The sequence below is a fragment of the Danio aesculapii genome, chromosome 10 (assembly GCF_903798145.1).
Source record: "Danio aesculapii chromosome 10, fDanAes4.1, whole genome shotgun sequence".
Classification (NCBI taxonomy): Eukaryota; Metazoa; Chordata; class Actinopteri; order Cypriniformes; family Danionidae; genus Danio; species Danio aesculapii.
In genome coordinates this window covers 8,798,281-8,825,706 of record NC_079444.1, presented here as the reverse complement: position 1 = coordinate 8,825,706, position 27,426 = coordinate 8,798,281, and the positions used below count along the sequence as shown (strand labels likewise).

Below are 27,426 nucleotides of genomic sequence, written 5' to 3'. Positions count from 1 at the left end.
GTGACGTTCTTGCTGTGAGGCAACAGTACTAACCACTGGGCCACCGTGCCACCCATCTAGGAAAGGAGGAGTAGGGGTGGAAGGAGGATTCTTCTAAAAGATGGCAGTTATATGGAACTTAGGGTTTTTAAAGTGGTTTAAGAATCGTCTGATTGGTGAATTATAAATTGAATAATGCAGGACCAGCCGCAAGCAATCATAAGCACGTGATCCTCTCGAAATTAGTTTATAAATAAACTTCACTCATCTGCGATTTCTCAAAGCCGGTTGGAGAGTCAAAATCAGGGTTAAAATCATGCAGTCTGAATGCGACAAAAGTCCAAATGCTTTCACAAACCTCTTTTATATTTATTTATATATATATATATACATACACAGTCAGGTGTGTTGGATTCAATCTTCATGGGTAGAGTTATATATATATATATATAGTTATATGGAAGAGTTTTATATATATATATATATATATATATATATATATATATATATATATATATATATATATATATATATATATAAAACTCTTCCATATAACTATATATATATATATATATATATAACTCTACCCATGAAGATTGAATCCAACACACCTGACTGTAGTTCAACCTATTTTGAAATTAATGCCAAGTTCAGACTGCATGATTTTAGCCCCGATTTTGATTTGCAGACAGGTTGAGAAATCGCTTGTTCATGAGAGTAATAATCAGACAGTGTGAACTGTCAAAGATGTGATCTGAGAGAACTGCCAATGAGTCCTGTGAGATATTTGGCATGCTAAATATCTGGAGCTGTTGGCGATTCAAAATCATGCCGTGTGAAATGTCTTCTGATCGAAAATAACATCGGTAATAACCTACAGCCAATAAGTGAGCAACATCCACTAGTATGGGTATCTGCAGGCCAGCAGGAGGTTGGGAGAGAAGTTAAAAAAAAAAGCGCTTATTTTCAGTCTATTTTGACCCCCCCAAAAAATAGAGGAAAAACTAGTGGAAATTTTGCAGGAGCACTCATGCCAGTTTGACATGTCATCTGAGCAATACCACAACCAGGTCAAAAAAAAAAAAAAAAAAAAAAACAAGTTGAAGAGAAATTGCTAATTCCATTCAAAGGCCAGGTGAGCAAAATAAGTACATTTTCTAGCCCATGTCACTTCTCGCGTTTGTTTGGTTGTGTGGGTTTGTGGATCGGGATGAAGTTGTTGGCGATTCTCCAATTGTAATGTCATGCAGTGTGAAACCCTGTAACCGATCCATCCTACAGTGTAAACAACAAACTGGATCACATCACAATAGTCTGAAAAAAAAAAAAAAAAAAAATAGAAAAATTTTGCTAGTCTCGCTCCTGAAGCGCTACCATCATGCAGAGTTGAAATCGAATCAAACTCAAACAAACCTGAAATGACCAAATCAAGACCATGTTCAGGGCTTGAAAATAACTGATGTTTTGTTGCAGTGCTGGAACAGAAATCTGCAGAAAAGCAGCTTTCCAGGAGCTGAGTTGGTCATTCCTGCCTTACTGGTTCAATTATTGAAGAAAAAAAAAAAAAGGGAGAGTGCAGAAAATGTCACATACCAAGAGTGATTCCATTGGGCCATTGAATGTCCGTCTCAACAAGAACCTGTCTGTCATTCCCATTCATACCAGACTTCTCAATCTTAGCTGGCTCACCCCAGTCTGACCAATACAGAAACCTGCATTTAAAAGGACAAAATCCAATTAAGATTGATTTACAGGCTCCTTCCAGAGAAGTACTCACAAAAGGCATTAAAAGCAGTGTAAATGTTTTATTGATATTTATTACAAATCAAAATTACCCTGATAGAGGATCTACAGCAATAGAGGCTGGTTCCTTTAGGCCATTGTTAAAAAGCACCTTCTTCTTGGTCCCATTGAAGTTGGCCACAGTTATGCTCTTACTCCCCAGGTCTGACCAATAGATGTTTTTATAAATCCAGTCCACTGCAATCCCAACAGGCATCTGAACATCGTCAATCACTTTCTTATGACTCTCTTCCTGCTTATCCAACACTGTGCTGTGGGTGGAAAATAATGCAAATCAGACAAATACTTGCAAGTCAAAGTGGTTGGATGAACAAACACATTGACATTTATACACAAAAACCTGTTAAAAGCCAACAAAAGTACAGTAGGTAGCATTGCTTCTGGATTTTTTTGTGCCATTTAAGAGTCTCTGCTTTCATATTTGGGGTCATTTAAATAAGTTTGCTCTAGTTAAGTGAGGCAGAGGCAACGACTGTTACCTAAAAATGGCCTTCTGGCCCAGGTCAGCCCAGAATATCATCTGCTGAATGAAGTCGGCATCAAGAGCTACAGTGTTCCGCAGTTGCTCCACAATCTGAGTATATTCACGACGCTCCAGGCCTAGTTTACGGATGTCTCTTCGATTGGTAAAAATGAGACAGGGTTCTTTACCTGAAAATGTAAAAAAGAGGGAATGATACAAGTGCTAATATTTTTATGAAATCAACCCCTTAAAATGTCACTTTATCTAAACCTGAATTTCTCTTTACAGACTATCATTGTTTATCAGTGAAAACCAAAAAAGTTGGGTGATAATTAAGGGGACAACTTTAATTGGGCAAAGAAGAAAAAAAAAAAAAAAGAAAAAAAAAAGAAAAAAAAAAAGGACTACTTAATTGACATTGATTACAAGTTTATAAATTCATAAGTCTTGTACCATCCCACCAGTGATTTCATTGTTAACCATTGAAACAATCATAGCTTAACACTATTGATTAATTCAAGTGAAAATTCATCATATTTTTGGTTAAAGCCGTTTTTTTATTAGCCATGTTTTTGTTTGAACACAATCTCACCATTAGTTGGTATTGCGTTTACACCATAAACACAAGGCAGACATCATCCCCACTGTACAATCAAATGTTCCAAAACATTTCTGCTTAGAAAGTAGCTGTAAGCATCAAGACTACTAAGCTATTACCAATTTTCCTATGTAAACGCATTCAGCACAGCAACAATCAGATATTGCAGTAGTTCTCAATCCCAGTCCTCTTGCCCAACCACTCTGCATATTTTGCCTGTTTCTTATTGAACACACCCGACTCAGATAAGCAGCTTGTTAGAGGAGCTACATGCATGAACTGTTCTGATTGACAGAGTCCCTACACAGTCTTCACTGCTCCCTTAAGCATAAAAAAACTAAATAAAATAATAATAATAAAAAAAAAAAAAAAAAAAAAACTTTACTTTAGAACATTCATGAATTGCAGCAATTTAGACAGACAATACTTACTAATCCAATTCTCTCTAAATAAATTAAAAACCAAATATCACAAGCTAAAATGTAATTTGAATGAAACCTATACACTCCTTTCAAACTGTAATTTGAGGAATAACCTGGTGAGTTCACTTATGGTGGAATACGAATAAACATCTGAAGGGATAAGAGAAGCATAAGAAAATGTGCAAAGCAGTGAGGCATGAGGACGGAAATGAGAAACGCTAAAACATTACCCATCTGCATTATCCTTAAGGCACTGCAAAAAATAGTCACCTAAAAGTCTTTAGTTCTGTAATTCTACTTCATAATTTTATGTAAATGCCTCAACTGTTGGCCAGATTTGGCCAGACTTCAGTTTATGTATTTGTGATTTAAAAAAAAACGGCACCAATTGGACTGCTTTACAATCAGACTTGCATAACATTTTTGTGATCATTTACTTCCTTATTCTTATAGAGTTAACTTAAAGGTTCAGCAGTGGGACCACGTCTCACTTTGCCTCCTCAACAATCACCTACTCCCTAAAACTTATTTAAGGCAGACCAGCCCTCTAGCACTGTTCTTCTCATTCTCTCGAACCCACCCTCCCTCCCTCTATTTCCTTAATCCCATTAACAATCATATAACCCTCTCTTCCCTCCTAGATTGAATTGGGGAGTCCAATCACTCTACCAAAATATTACAGAGACAGTACCCCCCCTCGGAGTCTCTGGGCATCATCGTAGGACGCCCGATCAACCTACCTACCCGTTCACCTTCTTACTTCCCTTCATGCCACTGTTCCCTTACCAACCCTTTCATTCCTACAATAAAGTCTAGCTCAGTGTGGCATGGGCCATGCTGGAGAATACACGTTTGTATGTAAAGCAAAACAAATTTATAGTTGCATAAGGAAAAAAAAAAAAAAAAAAAAAAAAAAAAAAAAAAAAAAAAAGAATAAAAATAAAATAAATAAATAAAATAATAATAATAATAATGGAGTAGGTACTACATTTGAATTTTAACATACTTCAGTTGTTGTTCATATGGTATGAATAATAGTGTTAATGGCTAATCAATTGCATTGATTCACTTCTATTCATAAATTCTCTCACGTGGCCCAAGTTTACTATGGTTTTAAATTTTTTTTAGATTAGTTTTTCTATCCGAATTTAAAATTCTGTAAATTGTTTAGTTTTAGTTAGAATTAGCAATTCCAGTTTGACAGACTTAACAGGACATGGGTGTTGAGAAAAACAAAAGTTTAGCGTTTCCACAGCTTATATAGACTCATTCAAACCTCTAATAATATTTTGAACAGACAATGGGGTCTCATTCACCAACCATGTGTATGCACATTTTTTTTTTTTCAAATTTGATTCACCAAAACACTTGTACCAAATTGTATTTTAAATCCACAGAAAAATTCAACAACAACTCAAGCACCCTACATATAATTATTAAATATGCATTTACAGGGTGAATGAAAAGCAAATAACTAGGCATTACAAATTGATATTATAGGTGCAAACAACAATCAGCTGCTCTATCCTTATATAGAGGATGAATATTGTTTCCCACCTTGTGTTTAGAGGCATACCAACAGTAACTGAGTCTTTAGAGAGTGGACAGATATGTTTCCTGAGAGGTGGTGAATGGCTGTTCAGGCCCCGATCACACCGGATGAGTTCTTTTATACTCACCACAAAAAGTACATTCTAATGGCATCAAGTGTTCTGCGCGTGGCTCGTATTTGCCTGCTGCGGCCTTGTTTTGACTGTGTGCTCATGTACACCTGGAGCTAGAAAAAGTCAACTCTGCACAAATTGCACCTGAGCATCAAGGCCATTACAGTCATAGTGATTGCCTAGGATCATAAAACATGCAGCTCTCTGCTCTTTTAAAAAGTATAGTCAACACAAATGAAGTGCGTTTTAATAAAGTGTTCCACATCCAACATTAAGATTTTCATTGGTGTTACATTTTTTTTCTTTTGTTGCCATAATGGTCTCTTCTTAAATCATAATTTGACTTTCTCTGGACAGGTGCCAATTTACAGAAAGTCCTTATATGGAGCTGGCAGGGCGTGTGTTATGCAAATTACTAATTGCATGTACAATGACACTCACTGAGGCCCAGTCTGCAATAATATGTTTTAGTTTTAAAACAAATACGTTTTGCTACGGTTATGCCTTCCGTCCACACTACCCCAGAGTTTGAGCCTGGAAAAGGGAGCGTTTTGGAATTGCTGAAGAGCCCATTTTGGTTTTGAAAATTCTGCTGCTCCGTGTCAGTGTGCATGGGGGAAACGGAGACTGAAGACAGAGGTGTGGCTGCAGACATTCACCTATCTGACTGGGGCTTTTCCCTCAATATTAAGTGCACAAAAGTTCAGTCTTGCATCCTTTCCATGCAAGTCCAGACTTCACAAGTTTGATATGGAAAACAAACTCCAGAGGACACGGAGTAAATCTTCAAACAATCTTAACAATAAAATGAAAATATGATAAGAAACTGCCTATTTTCATTTTGATTGTAGCAACTTCACAGACACTAATGGTCCATTTCCATTGGTACAGTACGGGTCACCGTAATCAGGCTTGCATTTACACTACCACAAGTACCCTTTTGGTGGGCGTGGTGTATGACAAAGTTTCAGTCTATGTCATTCTCGCTCAAATAAATGTCTACAATAAAGCTGTACGGGTCGTTCACATACCAAATGAGAAGCACTTCTCACAAAACAGATGCTTTATACACAAATACTTCTGTGTAAATGTTTATTACTAACTTTTCTATGAACAATTTAATTATAACTGCAGATCAATGATGAAATAGCCTACTGTAACGTCTGCAATTATATTAAATAAATAAAAACATATGAACACATACAGACCCTTACAGTCTCTGATATGTTACAAATAACAGATAAACTACACAGAATACATTTAGTCCTTATTTGGGTTTAAACAACCTGCAACATATAGTTCAGTCAGCGCAAACCTCTCATCTGTGTCTGTAATCTTCACCTGCACATGTAACCTCAGTTAAAATGTAATTGTCATTACGAGTTCATAATAGTCAAAAGGCGATGATAAACACGGCAGTTTGTTCATGATTCAGGTTGCTGAAACTATTTGCTTCTGTGTTTTGTCAGGCTTGTCCTTGTTTTTTTTTTTTTTGTTTGTTTTTTTCACGCTTCACTCTCGCATTTGTCCTTTTCTTTTCTGAAAAGATCAGATGTCGGAAGCACTTCAAAAAAATAAAATAAAATAAATAAATAAATAAATAAATAAAAAAAAATAATAATAAAATAAAAAAAAATAAATAAATAAAAAATAAATAAATAAAAAAAACACACACACGTTATTAATCACCAGCTCAAGAACTTTGTCATTTCAAATATAGATGCGATCGTGAGCTCCCTAGAGAAAGCGAAAACTGCTCGCACTTTTAGACGGCCTCGTAAAACAACAACAGTACACGGCAGATTTTGTTCTTCTTGGCTTTGTGGCTGTACATCAAGACAACGACAAGGTTTGTTTGAGCTCGGGTCATCTATGGCTCGTTATTTTATGCATATAGTAGTTTGTTTTCATTCTGGCTAGCTCCACGAGCTCATGACGCATCTCTGTAACCTATCAGTGTTCAGCTGCAAGTGTAGCTCCACCTTTTGGTACCCTTTCGAAAGGGTGCTGAAAAAGTCCATGTACCACTCAGTGAAAACAGGTCATAAAAAAGGCATCATGTAGCTAGATACTTATACGACCATCATCTTCACTATATGCATATTTATAACAAAACAGAGCCTATAACAGAACTACCTCCTTTTATTTTTAGCGAAAAATATGAAACATATACAGTCTCTTTTGCTGAATATCAGTTTTAATAATACAATAAGTTTATACAATATAGGAAAAGCAAGCAATCAGTCAAATGTGCAGAATCAGTGTACACGGTTATATAAATAACCTATTTGCGCTCAGTCACGTTACCTGAGAACAAGTAATAGATTCAAAAGACCAAAGAGTTGTTAGCTAAAGACAAGATGAATAACATGCATTTAACAACTATAGCGAGAGGAGATCCAGCGGTATATCCATGGTGAACTGTCCAACGTGCGCCGCTCTCACCAGGGGAGGTGTCTGCAGACCACCCGCTGACTGCCTGGGGCTCATATGCTGCAGCGCACCACGAGCGTGTGAGTGGTCATGTGATGTGCATTTTCTGCGGTATAGTGTGGATGGAGATCTTTTTAGAAATGCTGAGTAAACACCAGTGCGGATGTGGATCGTTTACGTTCTAAAACTAAAAATTTTAAAAACTAAAACGTATTAGTGTAAACGGGGCCTGAGAACACTTCAAATGCAATAACAGAAGAACGTGCAAGAACAAACTCGTATGCATTAACACGGACAGAAAGTTTCCGTGAAAAGTTTAAATGTGCATATAAATATGAAAAATGTATGCAATTATTTGTGAATGAGGTCCACAGAACCCAAAAGTCACACAAATGCGACAAGTGCTTTTCCCCTAACCTGATTTCACCAAGTAGGACATGTTCCTGGATTAACATCTATGTTGATTCTGGAACAACATTCCAATCAGCCAATCAGAATTAAGGAATATGCTTGCAGTTTCTGTTAAGTTTAGGCTTATGGTTGGGGTTATGCACTTCTATGCACTTCTTATTCAACTATCTTTCCCCTCTGATTTTGGGAATAATGTACAGCTTTGATTGAGTTTAGGAGTAGGAACATAGATGTTAATCCAGGGATTGCACCGTACTAGACAAAATCATGACGTGCATGTTTATCGAATACTAGGAATTTGGACATGCTACTTGGCTCTCACATACTATATAGTAGGAAAGTACACAATATAGAATGCACTGTATATTTGTTTAATCGCCAAGCCAATGAAAAAAAGGGGATTAAATTCAAAGTGAACTTACCAACAGCTTTGCACACTCCAGTGGTGGGGTCCATCTGGTAACCATTGTGACACTCACATTTGTATCCTCCTTTAAGATTTATACATATCTGACTACATATCCCTGGGTTGAGGCACTCATTGACATCTGCGGGGAAACAATTATAGTCTGAGTTCCTATTGGAGAGTACGCTCACAAAAGATCCATTATCAAGACCCACGATAATCAATAATAAATTCAATATTTGACTACATTACAACAGCATGTGTGGTTATTCATACCCCCGCAGGTCTTGCGATCGATGAGCTGGAGTCCCGGCGTGCAGTCGCATTTGTAGCCAATCGTCAAGTCCTGACAGATGTGCGAACAGCCTCCGTTATTGAGCAAGCATTCATTCATATCTAGAACAAACAGCGAATGACTGTGTTTTACACATTTGTAATATCAATGTTGTACATTTTACACACATGATGTTGACATGCTGAGATTTACAGAGATCAATAAATCCAGATGGGGTCCACATGATGAACGTCCCACAGGGTGATATAGCAGCGTCCTTGGATAAGGTTTAAAAACACGGTGTGTATGTCTGTGATTCAATTGACTCCATGCTGGACAAATGTGCCATAAAACTCAGTGGTTTAGGTCTTACTGTAGATAGTATGTAACAAAAACAGGAACAATTTATGTCTATGGTCCACATATTGTTTTTGTGTGTGTGACATAATGCATGGTGTCCAGTTACAGCCAAATGTGAATGATGAAGTGTTGTTTTTCAGGCCCAAAGGCTAAAACACACACTATTGTTGTGAACGGTGTCAGAGCACAATAAACCGAGTCAGTGGAGGTTTGAGATTTTGTTTCATACTTAATCTCAGCAGTTGCTCAGTTCTACCCTCCAGCTGGTCACCAGACTGCTGATGTAGCATGGCTTTGAGGGAGTAATTTCCGTAAAGTAAGTATTGACTTGCAGACTCATTAAAAAGAAAACAGTGGCCTTGCGAGCCAAACTGTGGACTATCAAATGCAGGCAATCCTGATGTAGATAGCAAGCAAATTAAGGTCAAAGGTTGGATGGATACAAATAGTTGATGCCTTTTCAAATATACGAACAAAAAGACAGACTGTAAGCAAGCAAACATATAAAAAAAATCTATATATTTTAAAGGCGTCACTAAAGTCATAGGCCTACAGGTTTGGAATGATAAGATTATGACAATTAAGGTTCAAAATTATTAGTGTTTTCATTATACCCCACCCAAAATGAAATTTAAAAATAGAATTGGATTTTTTTCCCTTTTCCATTTGGTTCACATGTTCCATCTGGTTAAGTCCAAGGTAGGAAAACAGTTTTAACATAGTTCTATATTTTAACGATCTAGGCGCAAAGTCTAAAGCGCATGGCGCAAAAGCAAAAAGGGCGTGTCCAAATACACTTTTGCTATTTTTCAGATGGAAAAATACATATTGCACCCCAGTGCATGGTCTAACAGGGTTGTGCTTATTCTCTTAATGAGATATGGGTGTGTTTTGACTAGAATTAAATCAATCAGCGTCATCTTCCATTCCCTTTAAGAGTCAGTTGCGTCGGGCCATGGTGCATTTGCTGTTGGTGGACTTTGCAAGTGGAAAAACTGAACGCTTCACTAGCGGGAAAACAGTTAAAATAGACCATCTGTGCAAGGATAATAAATGAGCCTCTTCCATTCAGCCTCTTTACTTTCCTTTTACATTTGTGGATAAGTAAATGGTGAAAACCCACTCCATTGAAGACATCTATTAGCCTACATATCTAATTTTGTTTGTTAAGTGCAAAGATTAGTTTCAAAACTATTTCTAAATTCAGTTCTAATTTCCAGCAAAGGAATAAATGAACAATAATAACCAAGTGTGGTCAAAAAACAGTTCTATCCAAACACAAGGAGTTATGCTCCATATGGTGATGCAGACGTCTCCAAAACATGAAAGGTGGACTAATCTAAACTTGTTTTTATAAAAACAAATATAAAACTGCATATAATAAATAATACTGCTAACAACAACAACAACAACAACAACAACAACAACAACAACGTCATGAATGAACTAAAAAAAAAAAAAAAACTCCCCGAGATGAAGGAATGGATATAATGGTTTTCATAGTTAAGAAAATAATTTTTGTAACATTTTAATCCTTTAATTGTGTATTTCTGTACATCATGTGTATACTAAGCAATGTGTAAGCATTTAAACATGCATAGGCACATAACTAACGCACTCTGCTCTTGACTTTAGACCAGCTTTTAATTGGTCAATGGTGCAGTCTATTTCAGTTCCTCAAAATAGCAATGTGCCAACAATGCACCTTAACACACCTCCTTTTCAGACTGGCAGACCCATGAGTCCACAAAGTTGGTGTAAAACATGTCAATTAGAGGATTAATCCAAACAAGAATTATTTGGTTTAAATGCCAATACCAATGTTGGCTACTAGTACTTTTAAAACGCACTAATCTGCTTCAGATCTAAAGCAATAATAATAATAATAATAATAATAATAATAATAATAATAATAATAATAATAATAATAATAATAATAAATAAATAAATAAATAATAATAAAAAAAAAATCCTCAGATCTATACAGAAACAAAGATTTGTAATACACTGCAAAAAAAATAAATAAAAATAATAATAATAAATTTATTTGGTTTTTAAAATTTAAGTGGATTAAACAAAGAAATTTTGTTGTCTCCAAAAAAAAAAAAAAAAAAAAAAAAAAAAGAATTGTGTTTCAGCTCATTTTAAATTCATTTGAACAAGCAGCAACCATCATTTTTAATGTAGACAAAGTATGAAATGTAAATGTGCATTTTGTCCTTTTTATGGTACTTCCTTGTAAATTTTCAGTTTCAATCCCCTATACAGATCACTCAAGTCTTAAAACTTCCCAAATTCTTTCTCAAAAGTTTTAAAGAGCTAAAATTATCCTGAAACAAAATGTAAAAATATTGCAAATCACTTCCTGTACAGCATCTCATATACCAGTCCCCATGTCCTGTTCACACCCCTAACATCTGGAACCATTTAAAAAGCATTTAGGTCAAGCTCGCATACAGCCTGAAATAATTTACTCACAAACGTTCAGACTTAACAACCCTGCCTATCATTACACTGTGGACTAAACATACTGCAGGTTCTGCCTCACGATGAACCTACAATTCTTCAGTCAGCAAATAACAAAAAGGTTAAACCAACAGTTTCACAGTAAACCATCATAAGATCAAAGTTAAATGTTATTCATTCAGAAATATGATTGGTCCTTCCTAACTGCAGTTATGTGCAGGGTGAATAGTTACAGTTTTCCATTTTTGTATTCATTTAGTCACATAGCAGTCTTTAGATTTCAAAAACTGTAAATTAACAGAAGTAATGATGCAATTCCATAATAAAGAGCTAAAATATTTATGACTCAATGCTACTTTCTAATTTTTGGATTCTGATGTAAGGGGGAAGCTGGAAATTATGCATCAAATAACAGGGAAACTACAAACCGTAATTATGTGATACACATTACACACTTCTAAGAATTCTTGCATTTAAATTTTGCTTTGACAATATATTTTATTCAAGCTTTGTGTACACTCGTGAAATTCTTGGACGCTGAGCTTTCTTACATTTTAGTGTATATCTTTAAGCTTTTGGTAATGAGAACAGCTGTATGTACTTACTGCACTCTTTGATGGGCTCGTCACTCCAGTCAGGACAGTCACGGACCTTATTACACACTTTACTCATATCAATGCACTCTCCACTTCGACACTTGAACTGGTCAGAACTGTTACATTGAGTTACTGAAGAAAAACAACATCAAAAACATCCAATTAGTCCATTAAACAAAATCCAAACCGGTCAAAAGCATGCAAAATAATAAATGTGAAGCAGTCATCAATTCTGTTGTCATCACAGTTAGGATTGCAAATTAAACATTTAAATTAAAATACTCCCCAAATTTTGGTTGACATGCTTTAATCTGTTAACATGTTACTAATACACATTCAATATTTGGTTCAGGTGTTAAACAACGTTTCTGAATCTTGCAGATTACTGGCCAGTCAACAAGAACTCTTGAATTTTGAGGATGTCTTTTCCAAGTAAAAGCACTCAGAGAGAATTTGTTTCAGTTCAGTGGACTCACAGTTTTTGCAGTTGACTTCGTCTGTTCCGTCTACACAATCTCTGAATCCGTTGCACTGTCGGCTGCCATGGATACAGCTGCCGTCATCACACTTGAACTGGTCAGGTCTGCAGTTACGGGCAGCTGGAAAGGGCATGGACAAACACTTAGTGAAGCAAAACCAGAGACTACACTACAAAAACCACCAAAAAGTCCAAGTCAAAAAGGTAAATACAAATCAGCAACAAAACACACCACAATTAATAAGAAAATAAAACGACCAAAGTAACACCAACAAAACTGAATTGTAAACCAAAAGCAAAGAAACTAAACTAAAGACAAACCAAAACACCAGACTAGGGGCCTGTACCATGAAGCTGGATTAGCTGGCTAGCCAGTTAAATTTTAGTTTGCACCAATCTTGGGTTTTAGATCAGGGGTTGCCAAACTTTTCAGCTCATGACCCTCAAAATAACAATGCCAGTGACTCGCGACCCCCAATATGCTCGGAGGTGGTTATAAACATAGAAACCTTGCATGCAACGACGCACACACACCAATTGGTCCAAGTCCATTCTTCGTTTATTTATTTAATGTATGCGAGTGCTGTAAAAGTTTAACCTGGTGCCATAAAATCAATCCGCTGCATCCGACGCTATTGCGGTGTCTTTTATATAAATGTAAAAAAAAAAAAAAAAAAAAAAAACCACCAAGGGTCGAATCCAATAGACAATACATACATACAAAAAAAATATATATTATTATTTATTTTTTTTAAAGGCTGTAACTATAAAACTACTATTATCTTCAGTAGCTTATTGATAAAATATGGTAATTCTAATGGTTTCAATTTTTTTTTACTTTTTTGGAAATCAATCATTATCCCGCGACCCCCACTTTGGGATCCACTGTTTTAGGTAACATGAAGGCAGCTTCACTCTGTCGCCATTGTATTATGTAGGTTGGCTGACCTGAACTACCTTCATGGTAACCAAAAAAACCCTGAATTGGTACACACTAAAACTTAACTTTCTAGCCAGCAAATTTTCATGGTACAGGCCCCAGACCAAACACCAAAACAGCATAAAAGCAAAAACCAAAGCAAACACCACCTCAAAGTAAACCAAAACCAAATCAGCTAATAAAGAAACTAATAAATAAAAATAAAAAATAAAAAAAAGCAGAACACACTAAAAACAACAAACCAAATTAAAATGACATGACCGACTTCAAAAGCAAACTAAATCCTAAAATATATAAAATCTAAACCAAAATAAAAACAAACCCCAAGAAAAAAAAAGCCAAACTCAAACAAAACCAAAAAAATAAAATAAAAATAAATAAATAAAACACCACAAAAACAAGCAAAGAAAAAAACAAACAAACAATCCCACCCCAAAAAAAAGAAAAAACGAAAAAAGAACTCACAGCAGTTTTTCTCGTCACTGCCATCCTTGCAATCAGGGTCTCCATCGCAGCGCCACTTCCGGTGAATGCATTCGCCAGAGCCGCACTGCATCTCACTGGGCGAACACTTGGCCGGCGGCGTCGGGTTGTGGCCGCAGCGCTCCGGAGACTCATCTGACTGATCTTGGCAGTCCACATCATCATCACATAACCAGCTTCTAGGAATACACGTATTGTTCCCACAAGGGATTTCGCTTGGGCTGCAGGAGGAAGGAGCGCAGTCCTGTTCATCGCTGCCATCGCCGCAGTCATCTTCACCATTGCAGACGAATTTACGAGAAACACAGCGGCCACTGGAACAGGTGAACTCCAGAGGGGCACATGTAATGTTACCTAACAAACATGACAGGTAAAAGGGTGACAGAGTTAAAATGGGCTGTCAAAAGATCATCAAGTGGTTTAGAATGGTATTATGAATTTCAGCAAACAATTTAATGGACATTCCTGTATAACAAGGCTCTCAGGTAGCTCTTGATGTACCTCAACCTACTTATCCATGATAATGGATACCATGTTTTGGGGAATGACTATGTTTCTACACTTGTGTTGAAAAGGTGAAGTGCAAGAACCAAGGAAGGCAGTGAGCTTGACTTTTGCCTGAGGAAGTAAACACCTTGCTGAAACGACTTTGAAACAAGGTGCAGTATCATAGATTAGTCAAAGTGGACACTTATGTGAATTAGGGCTGTAAGATATTTTTTTTGTGGTAAATGTTACGATGTGAATAGTGTCACAAGATAGCTTGAATAGCTCTATCCCCAGTTTCTGGGGAGGCTAACAGTATTCAGGTACAGAAATGGAGTAATTACAGTGCAAAAAATACTGTTCATACTTTGTCTTGTTTCTAGTCGAAATCTCAAATTTTTAGATCAAGTAAAAATATAGTTTTGTTTTCATCTTCAGAGGAAATAAGAGGCAATATTAAGAGTTCATCCTCTTTTCTTTCCATTCCAATGGGCAAAGTAAAATAATTTTGTTTTTGCTTTAAAATGTAGATATCTGAACTAGAAACCAGACAAAAATTAAGATTTTTTTTCCCCGAATAATTAAATGCAATTCTAAACAATATTGTAACAAACAAATCTGTTACACAAATCTGTTACACCTCCAAACATAATTTTTTTGTGCCTAAAATATTTTAAAACTCTTTTGAAATGCTCAGTCACACATGAAAATGACATGATTTTACTCTATTATGGTTGAACTTAGCAGTGACTCTTCAAATCGCATGTTCTGTAGCTCCTGGTCAACTACAATTCAGCCTCAACATTCCAGATCTTGCAACGTGACTATTGCAGACGCACATGTTGTGATATCAATGCTGAAGCTATTTATTGTGCAGACCTAATTTGAATTTTATTTGATTGAATGACACCTCTTTTCACTTTTACTGCCCATGTTTACATTGAAGCATTTTTTCCAGTTGCATGCGGTGCACCTGTTGTGGTTTCAGTCAACAAGGTCACATTTGTATTTGCTCATATCTAAACCCAAATGTTACACAGGAGTGGGGCAAAATTTAATTGTGGAAAAAATGTGTTACACGCAGGTCTAGTCTGAACTGTTCTCTGACTGCAGAGTAATTAACCAGCCCACAACAAATAACAGGTTCAACTAAAAATTGCAGGGGCCATGGTAATGTAATATATAAAAAAAGAATTAAATAAATAAATTACATGCATTAAAAAAAAAAAAGTTAATAAAATAAAAAAAATAATAAAATAAATAAATAAAAGAAATGGGAATGACTGCTCTGGACTACATTCTATACTAGACTAAGACCCTGTCCACACGAAAACGAAACTTTCTGAAAACTCTGGCCTGCATGAAGATTTGCCAAACCTCCCAGTACAGTACACAAGTAGCAAAGAATTCGGGCCCAGATTCGTTATAAATCTGGCAGACCAAGCATTAATCCAGCACTGGCAGTTGCTAAGTTGTTCCGAGTAGTTGTTAGGCAGTTGCTAACAAATAAGCATGTTCTAGTATGAATTAGAATGTTGCTAGCATGTTTCTAGTATAAAATAGCACATTGGTAGCATGAATTAGCATGTTGCTAGTATGTTTATAGTATAATTAGCATGTTTGCTAGTATGATTAGTACTTTTCTAGTATGATCAGTATATTGCTATTATGAATTGGTTTGTTGTTAGTATGTCAAATGTAAAGTCAATGGAAGTTTTTATACAATGGAAGTCTTAGGTACAGTTGCTAGCGAGCCATAAGTGGTTGCTATGGTGGGGCTAGTAAGTTGAAAGGTCATCAGTGATTGGCAGATTGGTAGTCAGAGTTAAATGAACCCAAACTTAAGTCTGTACGACAGTCCGCACAAAGTTATGAGGTCACAAAGTTTGGTCCATTGTTAAGTCAATGGGACTTTTCTGAATTTTCTGGGTCAGTTTTGGGAAAACCGCAAGTCAGATCAGTTGGAAAAGATACAGTAACTTAATTCAGTATAGTTTGGAGGTTTGGTGGTTGTAGTATGAGGAGTCTGGGAGGAGATGCATTCTTAAAATAGTCTAAAAAAAAGATGGAAGAATAATAAGTTTTAGTATAATAGTATGTTGGTTTACTCAAGCCACCCTAATGAGCTCATGTATGGGACAAATTTTGGACCTTTGCCAGCGAGGGGTGGGTCTTTCAAACCACCTGAACCCGCCCTGGCTACGGGCCTGAAAATAAACTATTCCAACTTAACTCGAACAGTGTTTACAAGGAAAAAACACAGGGCATTATATTTCATTCATTCAAGGAATTAATAGTTTCTTCTTTAGAGTTTGACTTTGATTCTCTCAGAAATGAGTCATTGAGAGCCAGAGTAAGAGGTAAGGAGAAAGGGGAATTGAAAGCGATGGTAAGAGGCGTTTCAGCTGCTGTTGTGTCTAGTGACTCACCACAATTAATCTCGTCCTCTCCGTTGTCGCAGTCTTTCTCACCATCACACTTCCAGAAAACAGGAATGCACTGTGTGGAGCCGACACCACAGCTAAATTCATTCACTCGACAGGTCCGTGTATCTGAAAGGGGAAAAGTCAGTCAGGAGTTAATAATTCACCTTAAATGCCAGATTTTACAGCTCTCCGGAAGGCGGATGAAAGTACGCCTCAAACAATGCTGGATTTTAAACTGCGTTGGCCAGAAGTCGCTTTCACATATTTGGAGATACACTGCAAAACATTCCTTTTTATGTGTCTGCCAGGCTTTGCATAAACAAACGTTAATTTATAGCACTTAACATTGGTGTAAACCTACACAAGGAAATAACCTTTAGACTCTTAACAATTTGGTTGAAACATCTATCCCTTTGGCAAACCTCTAAAGCCTGCCATGGTTAAGAGACACTAGCGGCTCAAACGCAATGGGAAACTTATCAAAAGGAGGAATGATGCAATAGGCCTGTTGCGTAATGCGTGAAGCCTTTGATAATTTACTCAAAGTTGAAACGCTAGTCTTCTTTTGAGTCATTTATGAAGGTGCATCTTGACGGAAATACTAAGTAAAAGGTAATTAGAGATTTATAGCTACACGTGCAAATCTTAGCTCACACACTCACACAGTTGGTCTCTTTCCATTTTCTGCTCAATAACTTTCCAACAGCTGGTCAAACAAGACTTGATATAGAGAGCTGACCTGCATAACTGCACGTACACTGATACTTCTACACTGGACTGTATAGAATGTACAGCCACTTTACGTTATTGAAGCAACAGGTCACTTTTTCCAATAGGGTTAATGAACTTTGCAAAGAAAAGTCAAAGAATATTAATTTAAAATGCACTCGATATCAACTAGGATAGAACGAACATGAAAAGGACGGACCATAACAGTCTACAAATGTACAGACTGGTGTTTAAAGTCAGTGTGATCCAAATTTACAATGTTATTATTTAGGTGAATGATAAATCCGTACACGTTAATCCACTGAAAACGAACCAAACTTTTTTTTTTTTTTTTTTGGTATTTTTTTAAACAAAGTCTGACCATTTGCATCCGCACTTGGGGTGGCAGTTCTTCTGTTGACATCAGTTTGACAGCTTCAGCCACAATATTCTTGACCACGACCTTCTTACCATTAGTTTGCTATGAGGGAGTGATTTGCAAAAAGAAAGCCCCGTCCGCTACTCAATATTCAGTTTCAGTTGTAAGTACATCAAAATACTGTAATACAAGTTTAAGCTAACTTTCAGGTGATAGGGACTTTAATTATATCTTGTAATACTTATGTTTAGGACATTGTAAACATTAGTAATTTAGTGTTTCAATGTTTGACTATGTACTTTATGAAAAACGTATGAGCAGGCAATATCTGTATTAGTCATTTGAATGTCTTAAGGACAATTGCAAAAGATCACAAATACAAGTGGACAGATGACCACATCACCGAACTGATATTATACGTCAATGGTGAAGCTATATTATACGTGAAGCTGCGGTTGAGCAATCTTTTGCAGATGGCAAAAAAATGCAACAAACTTGTAAATTGCGGGTATGCATCTACGGTTTCAGGGGATGGCGCAAAGTTATGAGTGTTCAAATCAGTTTGTGGCTTGAAATTAAATTTACTTGGTCCACAATGTAATCATTCAATATGCAAGCTGAGAAACCACTTTAGCCTTTTTTAATTTTTATAATTCTGTTAAATGTACAGTTAAAGTCAAAATATTAGCCCTGCTGTGATCCCCCCCCCCCCCCTTTAAGTATTGCCCAAATGCAGAGCACAAAAAAAAGAAAAAAAAAAAAAAAAAGCGCAAGACATTTTTCACAGTATTTCCTAATACTGAAATATAGTTAACTTGTTTTCTTATGGATAGTCTTATTTGATTTTGGCTTGTATAAAAGCAATTTCTAATATTTGAAGTTAACAATATTAGCCTCCTTAAGAAATATTTTTTTAGATTGCCCACAGAACAAACCCCTAACTTGCCTAGTAAACCTAATTAAGCCTTTACATTGCACTTTAAGCTCAATACTAAACTATTATGTTTATAAATGCCTAAGGGGAAAAAAAAAAAATCTTTCAGTTAAACAGAAATTGGGGGGGGGGGGGTATATTTCTTGTGTTTACTGTGCTTTTTAGCATTTACTTGTTCTAAATTTTCTTCTGTTGCATGCAATCACGCACCTTGAAAATGGTTTATTTTGCCATTTGTTTTTCTATTTTACAAGTCAATGGCTACTGCTTTCCAACATTTTTCAAAATATCTTTTTTCTTTTTCGTTTAATAAAACATTTGAAATGGATAAAGGGAGTAAATGATGACAATTTTCAAGTTACTAACCCAAACTAACAAAAGAACAAGGCCTGCATAAAGAAGAGACCATGTCCATGTGCTTTTATTAAATGATCATCATGTCAAATGTTCATCTAGTGCACAGGGGTGAATCTAAATATACCTCACAGTTGAGATAAGACTCACACTGAGGAAGTTAAAAATAAACTCGAGGTTTTATGATCCAACTTTGAAAGTAACTGGGGGATTTACAACCCACTCAAACGCAGTTCATGCAGTGCACACAAATCAAAAGAAGGTAACACTGCTGAATAAAAATGAATAAAAATCTGACTTACGGCACATTTCGATGCTTTCGTCTGAGCCGTCCTCGCAGTCTGGTTCACCATCACACTGCCATCTTTTGGGGATGCATTGTCCACTGCGACAGACAAAGTCCACCTCTGCACAGGTTTTCCTCACTGAAATGGTCAAGAAACAGAACGGTTCAACTGATGTTCATTACATATTAACCCTAGGTAGGTATCCAAGTGAAGATTCAGAAATGCTGCCGTTTAGCAGTTGGAATTGCAAATCTTAGGCTTTGGCACGCAGTTTGATCACTTAAGCAGCAAATAATGCAAATGTGAAACCACTTAGACAATTGTTTACATGGACTGTAGGTTGCTTGGAATAGTTGGACAGTTGTCCCTGCATGGTGGATGTTTACATAATGCTGTTAAAATACTTGTTTTAGTTATATGATAATATATATATCTAAAACAAGTATTTTAACAGCATTATGTAAACATCCAGATAGATATATATATATATATATATATATATATATATATATATATATATATATATATATATATATATATATATATATATATATATATATATATATATATCTATCTATCTATCTATCTATCTATCTATCTATCTTATATATCTGGATGTTTACATAATGCTGTTAAAATACTTGTTTTAGATATATATATTATCATATAACTAAAACAAGTATTTTAACAGCATTATGTAAACATCCAGATATATATAATATATCTATCTATCTATCTATCTATCTATCTATCTATCTATCTATATCTATATCTATCTATCTATCTATCTATCTATCTATATCTATATCTATCTATCTATATATATCTATATCTATCTATCTATATCTATATATCTATATATATATATATATATATATATATATATATATATATATATATATATATATATATATATATGATAATATATAGGACACATGGATTAGCAATTAATGCTGCTATAATTCTCGTTTTTGTAAAATAAATTAAATACTAAATATAACACTTCATAAAAATAGAAACAAATGAAATAGCATGGTAGACGTTTACTTAATGCTGATGAAATTCTCTTGTTTTTGTAATATAAATAATTTAATATGAACAAAAATAAAAATATAAAAATAACTAAAAATTTGAAAAAAATAAAACACTTAAAATAAATGAAATAAATGAATAGCATGGTGGACATTTACTTAATGCTGATGGACATCTTTTTTTGGTAAAATAAATCAAATTAAAATGAATTAAAATGATAATAATAATAATAATAATAATAATTAAAATACACAGTTGAAGTCAGAATTATTAGCCCCCCTTTGATTTCTTTTTTCTGTTTTTATATTTACCAAATCATGTTTAACAGCGCAAGAAAATTTCACAGTATGTCTGATATTTTTTCTTCTGGAGAAAGTCTTATTATTTTTTTTATTTCGCCTAGAATAAAAGCAGTTTTAAATTTTTTTTAAAACCATTTTAGGGTCAAAATTATTAGCCCCTTTAAGCAATATATATTTTTTCATAGTATACAGAACTGTAGTTAACCAATAACTTGCCTAATTACCCTAACCAGCCCAGTTAACCTAGTTAAGCCTTTAAATGTCACTTTAAGCTGTATAGATGGGTCTTGAAAAATATATAGTAAAATTTGTAAATATTTTGTCATCATGGCAAAGTTACTAAAACTAATACGTTTAGAAATGTGTTGGAAAAAAATCTTCCCTCTGTCAAGTAGAAATCAGGGAAAAAGAGAAATCAGGGGGGCTAATAATTCAGAAAATGTATTCTAAATTTAAAATAAATAGACAAATGGAATAGCATGGTGGATGTTTACTTAAAGCGGATGAAATTCTCTTGTTTTTGTAAAAAAAAAAAATTATAATAAAATTAATGAATATAAAAAAAAAAAAAAAAAAAAAAACAATATAAAATTAAAATAAAATAATGGACAAATGGAACAGCATTGTAACGCTGATGGAATTATCTTGGTTGTTTTTAAAAATAAATTAATAAATATATAAAATCTAAATATATTTAAATAAATGTATAAAAAAATTACTTGATTAAAAAAACTAACAAACACAAATGTCTTTTTTGAAAAAAAATGTCATTAAGCTTTAAAACTTTATACAAATGTTTAAAATTACATAAAAAAAAAGGAATGAACAATAGAGAAGAGAAAAATTTTTTTTAAAACACCACTTGGTTTGATCAAATTACATCTCTTTGGGGTCATAGACAGACCTTCCATATAAATGTTAGTTATTTCTCTTCAAGCCATATAATTGTCCTCATACCATAAGATAACAACAAAAAGCAATAAATCACTCAACATCTCTGCTAAGTCCACCTGTCTCCACTTTAAAGTGTCTGGAGGAGATCTACCCAAATCCACGCTGCACAAAGGCCTACGCATTTCTGCTTAATTCAGCACTGGATATTGATTTAAAAGAAAACACTTCAACCTTAAAGTGGCGTCTAGAGATGGAGGCTCTCCGAATCCCAGCTCCCTCCCACTGGACACATTCACAGTCTCTTCATGTCCACTCAGAGCACAAGTGCACACTCAAAACAGGAGGCCTCCTGCAGACCCAATGGCAACAAGAGACGGAGCCGTTTAAACTCACATTCTTAACACGGGATGAGTGTGTTTACTGCCACTGCTGAGGGAGAGCAAATGATGTGGAGTTTTGTGGCTTCGGAAATTGAGGCAAAAATGGAGGCCTCTTCACTTTAGTCCAATGTGAAAGCATGCTACAGTTAAAGGCATTCTATTATGCAAGTAACAAAGTGTGAAGGAACTATTTATTTACTTTTAAGTGCCATGCCAACACCAAGGTCATCTTTATGGCACTCTCAGAAAGAAAACAAAATGACAAGGTGTACAATTAATAAAAGGTTAAGATATTTTAGATTAAAACTAGCCAAAAAAGTAGAAAGTACAATTTAAAAAAAAAAAAATTCTGTTGAGGGATTGGAGATGCACACAATATATTATTTTACATTAATGTTAAATAAATAAATTAAACCCTTCTAAGTCAGGTCAGACTTTATTTATAGAGCACTTTACAAAACACAGAAGTGAGCCAACATGCTGTACAGAAAATAAACAAAATAAGCATCATAGTAGATAAAATACAAGATAAATATAGCTAAACTACTTAAAATGGCATGCAAGTTAACCAATTAGTAAGATCAGGTGCCCAATGCAAAGAAAAAAATAAAAAGTTAAGAGCTGATTTAAACGAGAACACTGAAGAGGCCTGTCTGCAAATTGTTCCAATATAGGACCTACCACAGTTTTTTGCACAATCAGGAGAAGCTGATCAGCTGACCTGACAGAACGAGCGGGTTTACAGAGGTGTATTAGCTCAAAGATATAAAAAGGTGGGGCAAGAGCATTTACAGATTTAAAAACAAATAAAACATCTTAAACTGTATTCTAAAATTCAATGGCTACCAATGAGGCAAAGCTAACACGTGGGAACTGCGGTCATTTGCGAGAACCAGGCGTGCTGCAGCATTTTGCACATTTTGCTAATTTCCTCTGAATCAAAACCATTGTCTGTTTATATGCAAGATAATTAAATAAAATATATACTTGTCATTTTAGTGTGACAAGTATGAACTAAAGACATCTTGTAAAAAATAATAATAATTTAATAATTTTAAAAAAAGCCTCAAAGTTTACTCTAAAAAGGCAGTTATCCTCTGCCATCCGTAAAGTATCTACTATCCTCCTGCTCTCCCTCGTGAAGTAAATGAAACTGCAATTTATCAAAATTCCGCTAGTCCTGGCTCCATAAGAGCAGATTTCTATTGATCCCACTGTTAAAATAGCTAACTTTACAGCAGAAGAGAAAGAAAGAAAAAAAAAAAAAAAAAAAGTTACAGCCTGGTACAAAGAACGATTTTGGTTCATACAGCTAATATTACCCATCATGACAACTGTGAGGGGGATGAATTTTTTTATAACTCAGTTCTCTTTATATTAGGTTATATTAAGTCTGCATAATTAAGGGCGTGGCCACTTGAGTGACAGCCAGGTCTCGCTGGTCGCAGTCACTTCACCTTAGCTGATTAGCCACTAAACTCGGCATATACATCGTATTTTTGTTTTGTTTTATGTGGCTTTACACAGTCAGTTGCTTTTTGGAATTATTTCTTACAATTATCAGATGATATGGCATGCTGTGTGCACTTAATTGTGCTCAAACCATTCACGTGGCCTCCATTTCCCAGTTGAGTGAAAATTTTATACTTATAACATCTATATAAATTTGTTTACTTTAAGATAATTTATCACTTATAATTCTTTATACCAGTTATGCACTCCAGAGTCTGACAGATTGATTAGCTGTAGGCTCTAGAACGGTAATCTGAAACGTTGTCATACAGTGTTATGCCTGGATTTCATTAATAGTCTTGCATTTACGAACACAGACTATATTTGAAGTGTTTGGAAGTAATTCATGTTTTCCTCCTGTTGAAAAACGTCATAATAACAATGCTTAGTGGCTCAATGTATTACAGCATTGTTTTTAAAAGTCTAAACACTATTGATATAGTACACAACCAAGCACATGTAGTCAGAACACAAACGAGTTGCAGGTAATAAAAGTATTAAGCAAAATGCTAGCAAGCCCTTGTTTGGCATTCCCCGGTCAGTGCGATAATGCGTGAACAAACTGGCGACGGTTGGCCATACTGGTAGCTTCTTTTGCATTCTTCAGAAACCTATGGGTGACGTCCCGGATACTACGTCCATATCGTTTACAGTCTATGTTCTGAACACCTCAGCTGTCCCAACCTACACATTGCAATTTCCCAATTTGATGCCCAAGCATTAGTTAGTAGTGTCATTAATAACATTTCACAGATCAAATATACTGATACATTTCTTCCTCAGCTGTTTAAATGCACTGATATGTCTGAATGAAATGTTCTAAGGATGTGACAACTCTCAACAGTACTACTTTCAAACAACAACACAAAACAATTTGATTAACTGAACAAGTGGTCTTTTATCAATTCTCAAATGCTACACTATTTTTTGGGGGGGGGGAGGAGAACACTCACGCACACACAAAACCCCCAACAACAAAAAAGGTGCGATATATAGAAAAAAATGAAATCCATATTTAAAAAAGTTAAACCATCAGTGCATTTTTTTTTACTTTGGATTTTTTTTTTTTAAGAAATATGACCATACCCATGAATTCATAACATCTGGCATAAGTGGGTTTCTTTGCCCATTTACCAAAAAATAAATAAATAAAAAACCCTGCATAAGAATAAATGAATAGCATTTATTATAAGTCCTATACAAAATTGTAAATTGGTCATTAAAATGTGAGTGCATACAAATTTGGTAAACGTTCAAACTTCTGGTCGGTCAACTGTGTTTACGGTGCTCTATTTAATATGAATGAACTTGTAAAATGCTAGAAAAAAAGGTGCACCGAGAGTTTCAATTATAACTTAATGTTAAGAAAGCTATCATAACATTATCCATTTGTAGCTCTTTTCGGATTCTCGGAAGCTATAGAAATTAAAAACTTGTAAAACAGTAAATACGTTAGGACCATTGTTTTTGCTTACATTCCTCAAAATGGTCTATACAGTACATACAGTACGAGTTGTCTCCACTTCGCCGCTCTCACCATCTCTTACAAGCAAGTCAAATTGCATTAAATCAATGACCATAACCAAAGAACATAAGTCGTATGTCACACCGTCTGTGAGACTATGTGGGCCATAAATTCAGTTAACGTGGGCCAGTACTGCTCTGATTTGAATGAGGATGGAGTTTCCTCAGTATCAACATCCCAACCATTTGTCGCCTTTAAAATATTTGCTGCAACTTCCCATTAAATAGGTTGCATTAAAAACATCATCAACAACAACCCTCGGATCTCAAATATTGCAGTTCGTTTAACACAAACCAATTTAAAATCAATTTCTCAATTTTATTTTTCAACTGGCTTAAAAGGTGAATCATTACATCCCTAATGTTAATTTAGAAATTATATGTGCTTCGAAAGTGTGTACAAGAGACCTGCGCTTAACTTATCTGGATGTTCGGAAATGGTCCATCAGGAGTTTAAACTGACAAGTCCGTAAAATGTACACTGCTATTTTGTTCGTTATTGGCAGAGTGACATTCATACGGGGCATCAGCATCAACACCACCCATTCACTTTGAACGGGTGATGTCAATCGTTGCCAAACTGAATTGTGCATCGGTTGGTGCCGCTTCAGCAATGTTGCTCGCTGCAGAAGTTGGGAATTTCTCAACTTTAAGCACCAATGGAAGCATCAGCTAATCAGATCACTATATGCAAATACCCCATCTCAGCCTAAACTTCAGACATGCCCTCCATCAAGCATTATTACAAAAGGTGAGATCCGAGACGTGACTTGCCACAGATAATGTTGCGATTGTCTGATTGTTAAAGTCTGATTGAGATCAATTCCTTTTATTACATTTGGCTAGCTAAAGAGATCTACTCCTGGGAGGAGGTAGAAATTAGGGGCTGTGCGATTTACTTCCAGAAGGAAGTTGAAATTGGGGAGCATGTAATTAGAGCTGTAAAGCTTAACTTTACGGTTTTTGGTGAAAAAAAATAAATAAATAAAAAATTCTAATCTGTTGGAGACGTCCAATAAATCACCAGAATGGAGAAGTCCCAGAGTAAAGTGAGAAAATGTGATACACCGGTGTTTATGCAGTTCATCTGTTTTTATATTATTGGTGTTTGTTTCATTTATACTTGTCGCTTTTATTGCGGTTTATGTAAAGCACTTTGAATTGTCACTGTGTATGAAATGTGCTATATAAATAAACTTGCCATGTAAAATTGGCATTTACATGCTAAAAGTGATCTGTGAGGTATTTTATGCTGAAACTTTAAGCTGACACATTCTTGGGGCAGACGAATGTTATATTATATCTAATGAAATAAAATATAACGTCATTTACATGTTTAAAGACCTTTTGTACACCCTCCTCCCAAAAAGTGTAAACGGGGACACTTATTGAAAAGCAATTACACTGGAAGGCAACACATTTTTTTTGTTTTTGAATATTTTAAAATGTGGAAAAAACGAGCAAAGAGATTTATAATTTCACAAAACACAAAATGAAACAAAATTGTATTTTAAATACAAGCTGTGCTTTTGAATTTTACATTTACTGCACCTCATTCATACCTTAAGCTTTCCACAAAAAAATTACATGTACAGTAAACTGATCTGATTTAGCACCAGACAATTAAATTATAAAATACTGATTTCTGAATTGGGCGACCTGGTGGCTCAGTGGTTAGAACTGTCGCCTCACAGCAAGAAGGTCGCTGCTTTGAGTCCTGGCTAGGTCAGTTGGCATTTCTGTGTGGAGTTTGCATGTTCTCCCAGTGTTCGTGTGGGTTTTCTCCGGGTGCTCTGGTTTCCCCCACCAGTCCAAAAACATGTGGTATACGGTAGGTGCATTGAATAAACTAAATTGGCTGTTGTTTGTGTGTGAATGTGAGTTTACCAGTACTGGGTTGCAGCTAGAAGGGCAGCCGCTGTGTAAAACATATGCTGGATAAGTTGGCGATTCATTCCGCTGTGGCGAGCCCTGATGTATAAAAGGGACTAAGCTGAAGGAAAATGAAATGATTTCTGAATCATGTGACTGCAGTAATGGCTGCTACAATTTCATCTTTGCATCATATGAATAACCAATTTAAATATTTAAAAATTAAAACACTTAATCAAATGTAATTCTTATTTTTTACTTTAATATTTGCTTAAATACATGCAGTAAAGGAAAAGTTAGTGCGATTTTACAATATCTACTTTAAAATTTCAAGTAAAATAGAAGGAACGCCACAATTATCCTTTACTTCCGCAATGTGAATCTTGATATTCAATAAGACAACACATACAACAATCCATTATAAATGACATCAGTGATGTAACTGCAGGATATTTTACCAGAGTTTGCATTTCACTATTGTTATTCTATATTTATAAGCCACAGTATTCACAAAAGGGAACGGCCCCGAGTAAAAGGTGAAGAGGCGTAAATGAGAACGC

The 27,426-nt window shown here is 35.3% G+C and overlaps 1 protein-coding gene across 5 annotated transcripts in view; it reads right to left on the bottom strand.

The window, feature by feature from the left end:
* Positions 1-27,426, bottom strand: part of vldlr (very low density lipoprotein receptor) — a 52,088-nt gene that overhangs the window by 9,057 nt on the left and 15,605 nt on the right. For all 5 annotated transcript variants that reach the window (XM_056467072.1, XM_056467071.1, XM_056467074.1 and 2 more), the window contains exons 3-12: positions 19,366-19,488; positions 16,692-16,814; positions 13,759-14,130; positions 12,352-12,474; positions 11,885-12,007; positions 8,456-8,575; positions 8,196-8,321; positions 2,262-2,433; positions 1,815-2,033; positions 1,573-1,691 (exon numbers count right to left, since the gene is read on the bottom strand). In XM_056467072.1, the coding sequence (XP_056323047.1) occupies positions 1,573-1,691; positions 1,815-2,033; positions 2,262-2,433; positions 8,196-8,321; positions 8,456-8,575; positions 11,885-12,007; positions 12,352-12,474; positions 13,759-14,130; positions 16,692-16,814; positions 19,366-19,488 (1,620 nt within the window). The remainder of the gene's footprint in view (positions 1-1,572; positions 1,692-1,814; positions 2,034-2,261; positions 2,434-8,195; positions 8,322-8,455; positions 8,576-11,884; positions 12,008-12,351; positions 12,475-13,758; positions 14,131-16,691; positions 16,815-19,365; positions 19,489-27,426) is intronic.